Source organism: Lonchura striata, chromosome 3 (genome assembly GCF_046129695.1).
Source record: "Lonchura striata isolate bLonStr1 chromosome 3, bLonStr1.mat, whole genome shotgun sequence".
Lineage (NCBI taxonomy): Eukaryota > Metazoa > Chordata > Aves > Passeriformes > Estrildidae > Lonchura > Lonchura striata.
This window is the reverse complement of record NC_134605.1, coordinates 13,421,009-13,428,975: the sequence shown is the minus strand read 5'-3', so window position 1 is coordinate 13,428,975 and position 7,967 is coordinate 13,421,009. Positions and strand designations below refer to the sequence as shown.

Here is a 7,967-nt window from a genome sequence, read left to right as displayed (position 1 = left end):
AATAAAATACAGATGGTGTCCAATACATTAAACACAGCAAATTTGCCATTGCCTTCTCCATCCCCTCTGTGTTCCCCTCCCCAGATTTTCTGTAGCTGCATGAAATCTTATCAGCCTCAGCTTGGAAAGGACATGGCAACAGAAATTTGATACCATTCATAAATGGTTTGCTGCAATAAACAATGTGCATTTTTTAATTATTAGCATTTTTCTGTAGGATTCTGCCTTTGGAGCTCTGCTTTAAAGTGAGCTTTGTGCCCCTTGGAAGGTACTGGACAGACAGCTTCACATTGCTCTGTGGTAGAGTTTGAATAAAGGGCAATCAACATGGCATATGGCACCAAGGTCCCAGGTGACAGCTGGAGCAGATTCAGCTGCCTCTTATGTCAACAAGCAATTTAGATGGGAAAAAAAAAGGGCCATATACAAGTGTACAGGAAATTACCTAAGTAAATTAGTAAAAACTGATGGAAATTAATTAAAGAAAAACCTGTTCTAGGTTTGCTCTGAAAGCATAATTATATTTCGTACTGTAGATACATGTGACATTTACTTGGAATGCACAAGGTTTGGGGTTCTAAATAAGATTCTGTCAGCATCACTAGATGGCATTGGAGGGTGCTTTATCTCATCATAAGAAAATAGTCTATAGTAATTTTTATTAATTTTATTACCCTGCTGAATTTATCCCAGGCAAGCTGAAGGCATGTCCTATGGTGAGGGAATTGCAACATGAGGCAAGAACCAAGGCTGGCTGAGCAATGACAGCATTGCTGCAGTTTTCTTCTGTCACACATGAGGAGCCCACCACTGCTGAGCAAGAATGGGATGACTGAAACCTGGAGAGAAATAAATTGCAAAGGGTACTGAAGAAACTGTGAACTGGTATTACATGGGCTGGTGACTTTGGAGAGGTAAGAGTTAATCTCCCCCTGATATGTAGGGTGGAATTTTTGGACTGCATTTTTGTTTTTCCCCCACAGCAAATGATACAATTATTATAAAAATAGTATTTCTGTTTTTCTTATACACCTTTTTTACTATATAGTTCTCATATCACTTTCCTATTACTTTTAGAATGAGATGTGTTTGCCATCCAGTGATACTTTTTGGTTAGCTTCAACATCCACTTTGGAATTACTGCTAACTTTAGCCACCAATTCTTGCCTATTGATTGTTTTTGCACAGAAGCCATGCAGAGTCCAGTGCACCACGACTACCCTGGTTTCTGGATTGCAAGAGTATTTGTATATTCATAGAGCTCTCTTTTACTCCTGCTCTTTTGTATTCCAGGAGCTCAATCCCTAAGAAATGGACTGCATATCATAATAATTATAGGCCATGGAATACATTTTGCAATGTAAGGCAGCAAAATGGTGATTTCACATCTGCTACTTTTACTCACAATCCAAATCATTAAACTTTTCAGTTCTCCAGGTAGACAGAGCAGAGTCTCTTCATAAATTCACTGCATGAATGTGCATTATTTTTTGCTTCAGTAATATTCTTTCCTCTTAAGAGCTGTCATTGTCTATAATGAATCACAAATCAGGGCCATGTACAAATCAAAACCTGATATTTAATTGAAGTGTTTCCATTTTTTAAGCAGCCTTTAAGTTTGTATCTTATGGGGGTTAAAGGACAGGATGGTAAAAATGTAGAAATAGTAGCATGTATGATGATCAGCAGCTTGTGCCCAAGAATGAGATAGTACTTGCCAGTAAGTCATATGAAGTTTTTCATAGGTCATGAACTTGTACAAACCCAAGATCTTGTATAAAACATTAAATACACACACTTCTAAAAGTGCCACTGTGCCCCTGGTCATCTATTTGTCTGACTGGCTGCTCTACATTCCTTCTACTCTATTTATGGAAAGCTGTAATTTATAAATAAAATTTTGTACCATTATCTTCATACATGCCAGGTACTTGTAGTATTGAAAACTGGAACTTGTTCTTAGGGCATACTTGAATTGGCAGACAGATGATAAATAGGAATGGCATTATACCTATTAAACACTGAGTGTAAATGTGTAGAATATATTCCCTTCCTGTCATTATTTATTAAATAATATGTCTTTAATTTTCTGTATCTTGTTGGAGCTTCCATCTAAAAGAAAGAAAAGCCTTCATGTTGTCATTGTTTAAATTTCACAGGAACCTATACATGTTCACATGGTCATGTACATTTGGGAAAATCAGTGCATTTTTCCTCACTTCTATGACTCAAATATTTAGATCCAAGAGGTTGCTTTTACTGAGTTCCTTCTTTGCAGATACTTGAAAATCTAACAGTTTGATACTGTTTTACGTGAACATAAATCAAGGATTAATTGATCTATACTGGTAAAATCAAACTAAGTAAGATCAGATTCTGACTTTATCATTTCAAGTAGCCACTGGATAGTTTAGTCTCCCTTCTCAGCCTCCCAGTCATTTGCTGAAAAACCATGGTTAGCAGGGATTTTTTGTTTAAAAGCCACAATTTCCAATAAATGTGTTGTTTGCCCTCTGGCTTGACATCAAAGACAGTTTCATAATGAGGGTGGCTCCTACTGAATTATATTTTCCATCAGTTTGCAGAGAAGTGGGGCACCTATTACACAAAGGCAACTGTTGACTGTACACAAGCACAAAGGGAAGCAACACAGACTTGTTTCCTTCACATTTTTTAAATGCACCTCTTAAAAGCACCCATTCCAATCAGAAAAAACATCACTTGTACTTACTTGCAAGAAACCTACTTGTTAGAGCTCAAATGCCAAGGCACATGTCTGTGCTGAAGGAAGGCCAGGGAATCTGCATGCCCTGGGAGCCCTAATGGAGGGCAGCCCAACATGTTTTGCTCCTGCTTAAAACACACAGAGAGGAAAAAAATATTTTTTTCACGACCAATAAAAAAAGATTCAATGAACATATCTCAAAAAACATTAAGCAGAGTATGACTGTGAAATCTTTTATACTGCATTCTTTACACTAATGTTCCTCTTCTTCTTTGAGTCCCATTTTTTGTTTCTGCAGTTGATTGATGAAAAGTTCAGATGAGTCTTTTCAACCCAAATCTGTTTGACTTCTTTCAACACAATTTCACATTTTGACCAAAAGGTTAGGGATATGTTTTCCTCAAAAAAACTTGTGAAAAGTCTTGCCACTCCATTTTTTCTTTTTTTTTCCCCTCCCAATAGTAGGTTAAGCCTTCAAAGAATTTTGTGCTAAACAATACAACATAAGCTCTCCCTACTAAATCTGAACAACAGTGTTCACATAATCACTGTTCATATTATTATTTCCTGACAGTAACATAATATGATCTCTGGATATTCACTGCCACCTTCCATATGCTTTGAATTACAAACCCTCTTAGTACAAGTTGATAAGGTGAATTTCAGGGGCAGGGACAAGGTCTTCACTGTGCACTACCATGGCCAGGTCCTGCCCCAGGTGAGTGTCCCCTGTGGCTGCACCACCACAGACAGTGACTGCAACAGGAAGAGCTGCCTTCATGCCAGGTTGCTGTCCTCCCTGCACCCCACTCCCCCTTCCCACAAATCCCACAAATCTTATGGGAAACTTGATCATGGCTGGCAGAAGGACTAAGCAAAATGCCTCAGTGAAGGAGTGAGAGGCAGGGCAAATCACAAATATTTGTACTACACTGAACTCCTCTATCTCATGTTGAAAGTACCTCTCTGACATTCTTCAGCAGCATCTCACTGCCCATCCAACCCCCTTCACTCCTTACACAAACTTACCTGAACCTCTCAGCTGGAAACAGGGCCCACTTGTTTTCAAGCTTTGTCTCATGACAATGAATGTTCATGGCAGTTTTACTAATTCCACCATAGATCTCTCCCAGATGTGATGTGAGTTGTGACCACCTGTTTGAAGCTGATTACAGGAGACTTCAGCTTTCTACTTAAAAAAACCACACTGAAGTTGGGGAGAAAGCTCAGAAAAATGAGCTGAGATAAAACAGTAGGCTCAGAGAAGACAGAGAAAAATAGAAGAACACATTTTTATTTTGGTCTAAACAAAGATGAAAGCTCTTGGCACGAGTCCCCTGCAACCCTCAGGACATCAGGCTGAAGGTGATGCTGGTCAGTGCTTGTTTCATTGCCTGGAGCCTGTTCCCAGCGGTGGGGCTAGAACCACCTCCTCACCAAACCATCAGGAGACAGTGGGCAGTTCTTGGAGGTGCTCTGAGCCTTAGAACAGGCAGGACAACATGATGCTGGACTGGGCCAAACATTCAGCACAGCCCCTTGCAGAGCTGCAGCACCCATAGCTTCACACAGCTCTCACTTCTCCAGATGAACTCAACATCCTGTTTAGCACTTCATTTTGTGCACAGGCAATTGGTTTTTCACTGAGGAAATAAGCTCTCCCTGTTCAGCATGACACGTACATAAATACGTATACACATACACACACGTGCATGTGCACACAGACAGCAGTCGTTTAAAGCCCTGTGGGTGTCTTCTTTCATATTTCTACACTTGTGGCTTGAGGAAGCCAGGAAATGTAAAAAGCAGTCCAAAAGTTAGGGGGAAAACAGATAGAAATGCCTTTTCCACAGAAAACATGAAGCAGGCTGACTGGCCCAGACCTGCCAACTCGCTTTGTGCCTTTCTTCCTCCTCTTCCTCCTCCTCTGTGGCTGCTCAAGGGTATCCATGCCACATGTGCCAGTCAGGCACTGCTGAATCAGACCCCCTGCTGCAAAAATCACTTTCTCCACATATATTCAGAATTTTGCCAGTGCTTACTACGGTTGTTAAATTCTCTCATTGTAGTATCCCATCTAAGATCTTAATCAGCGTTTCCACTGGAAAGCCTTACTTTCAGAGTTATAAAACCTGCCTGTATAAATTGATTACCACTGAAATTTAAAATCCAGCTTCTTGGCTCCCAGCTATGCTTCTTTCTTGCTTACATGATCTCTGTTTGCAAAAGCTGATATAAATTGGTTTGGCAACTTTGTTTAATTCTAGGGATAAACAATTCCTGACTAAAGAGGCATTTTTTTTCCAGTGTACAGAAAATGATGGAATGAAATTATTGAGGTTACCTACTACAGCTTTAAAGTATTACCCTGAATGCCTTTTCTAGTTTTTTTTCTTTTAAATGTTGGCATTTTTTACATAGGAATGCAACTAAAGGATTTAAATTTAAAGAACGTTTTTTAAATGCTGAGTATTTTTGGAACTGTGCAGTGCTTAATGGGAAGGAAATCACAGGAGGTTAAAGACTTTCAAAATACATACCAGCACCTCAGTGCCAACAACCCATATCACTTCAATGAACTGTGCAGTATGTGTTGGCATGATTTATGCAGCGATTTTAAAAGAATCCATAGTGTTTGTTTATTACCACAGTATGATTGATGGGTTCCTAAGTGCACGGCAACACAATCAGCTGAGCTATTAGGGCTGGGAGTTTGATAATTTGTGAGTTACAGCCATTACAGGACTCACTTCAGCCAATTGCCAGAGCCATTAGGGCGTCGGTGACCTCAGAGAAACCATGGGAGGCGAGACCCTCTGCCCGTGGTGCCACTGCCAGACCTGCCCTCCTGCCCCCCACACTCACTTCTGCCCCACCTCCCTGGCTCTCCTGCTCTCCCTCCCTGCCCTCCCTGCCAGGGGCTGCTGCCCAGCTTCCCTTTTGGCCCAACCAGCAATTTCATCACGTCCTGCTCTCACCATTGCTCCTTCCAAGTGCTAAAAGACTGATACCAGCCTAAGGCAAAGCACAGAGCAGCAAAGGCTGCTTAAGCACTGCCTGCTAACCATGACTCCCTCTGTGACAGGCACCACACAAGCAAAGCCACCAAATATTCCAGGTACCAGCAGACCCTTCCCTGGGAGACACTGGAACAACCTCAGTCCTTTCTATAGCAAGTCCTTTCATATCCCAAGTTTAAGTTTACATACAATACACTGAATTGAGGCATTTATTTGAAACATAAACACACAAAAAGAAAGAATAAAAGAAATTTTATTTATCTTTTATTTTTTTTACAAAAATAAACAATTTGAGAAAAGCACATTTTTTCCTGACTGTACAAACTACAAAACAGTATGACATTGGTCACTTTAGCATTTACTTCATTGCTTTCACTGAAAGCAAATTTTCTAGACACACCCTGCCTTTAAGATGCATTTTATATAGAATTAAGGCTAGCATTCATTTGACATCATTAAGATCATTTACTTCATTCACTCTATGAATCAGCAAGCCATGCCTTAGAAAACTAAGGACCTGATTATAAAAGGTATGAATAATTGCAAGATAGTCATTAAATTAATACTGTTCAACCAGCTGGACTGCTTTGCCAGTCTGTCAAAGATGTGGCTTCCTGAACAATTCAAACTGATTCAACAAAAGTCTTAAGCACAGGCTTAATTGTAAGCATATGCTCAGGCCTATCCAGCAAAGCACTCGGCACTTGGGTAAGTCCCTGCCCTTTCAGAGGGACTATTCATATGCTTATGTGATTTGCTAGATCCACAAAATGGCTCTTTCAAATTAAAAATGAAACTTTATGATAACATTGGAAGCAAAAATGAAAATTAGTTGCAGTCTTGCAATTCTAAACATAAGCAATTCCTTCCGTTAGACAAATGTGCCGGCATTGCATGTTCCATAGCTTGAACACAAATGCTGATTGTCCTCAGCAACATTTGCTATTCAGCAGACAAACTGATATGCTTCAGTTCCTCTGTTGTGATTGTACGTGCTCAAATAAATACCAGTGTGGAGGATACAGGCTTCTCAGAGAAATGATCAGCTTTCATCCCTGGACACACATGTATAGGTCAGAAATGTTATGCTAACCTTGCTTAGAAGAGCCAGAGCTGCCAGCTGATTTATAACCAAAATTATACTCTAACAGTGTATCATCTCTTGTACTTTGCTTTGGGTTGTTTTGCTTTGTTTTTAAATCACATTTTCAAAATCTTGTTTTATTGCACATTCATCCTGGTCATGCAGGTTATTTCTTTAAAGTTTCCTTTAGCACTCTATAGATTAGAATGAGTAATAGTGCAATTATTCTCCAGCCACAGCCACCTTCTACCTAACAGCTGCCTATATTTATACACAAACAGCTCTTATCACTCACGTGTCAGACTGAGCCACTTTAGGTGTCAGTCTGTCACCTTCACATATGTTATCTTGTCAGGATCAGGCACAATATGATTTGAGGCCATCTTGAAGAAGACAAGCTGTCGACCTGCATTGAATAGGAAAAAGGGGGAAGGAGAAAATATTTAGAAGTGATGAGCAAAAGGTTGCCTACCTTAAAATGCTGACATTTCATATTCTACTTCAATATATGCATTCTTCAGGCCATGCAAGACTGAACTCTCTCTTAACTTCAGCTGGTATAAACCTGAACTGTTTTTGTATAAAATGACACCAAAGTTCCCCTGGTTTCAGTATCTTTACTCTTACCTAATTATGATTCAGATACAGCCATGTACAGCTAGCATAGTAAATGAAAGAAAGGTCTGAAGACTTTCATAAAAACTCGATGTGGTCTTTTAAAAAGTATTTTGAGATCCCCACTGATAAAATGAAGGACATTTGCTTGATTGTACAGAAACAGAATCATATTTGCACGCTTGATCTCTACAAAACTGATCAGCGCAATGTGAATTAAACATGACTTTCTCTGAAACAGCTCTTTCTGATCACTTTGTAACTCTGGGTTTTAAACAAGCTGGAACAAGGTTTCTAGTCCTCAGATAAAAAGCAGCAGCAAGTGACAACAGCCTGGGTAGCATAAGGCACCTGCTGCATATATATTCAAGGCCAGTGGGGGCTGAATTTGGCAAGGTTTCTTTGTTTGGTCTCTGTGGGAGCCACAGCACAGCTCTTCTATCTCCCCACACTCACTGACCTGGCACCTTATTCACATTCCTGCCTCCCAACAAGCTCCTGCTGCTCCACAGACCTGCAAAAT

The 7,967-nt window shown here is 40.0% G+C and overlaps 1 protein-coding gene across 1 annotated transcript in view; it reads right to left on the bottom strand.

The window, feature by feature from the left end:
- Positions 1–5,989: 5,989 nt before the first annotated feature.
- The window catches only part of PKDCC (protein kinase domain containing, cytoplasmic), a 35,201-nt gene continuing 33,223 nt past the window's right edge, over positions 5,990–7,967 (bottom strand). Inside the window, exon 7 of the mRNA XM_021547551.2 lies at positions 5,990–7,235. Within this exon, the coding sequence (XP_021403226.1) occupies positions 7,150–7,235 (86 nt within the window). The 3' untranslated portion in view covers positions 5,990–7,149. The remainder of the gene's footprint in view (positions 7,236–7,967) is intronic.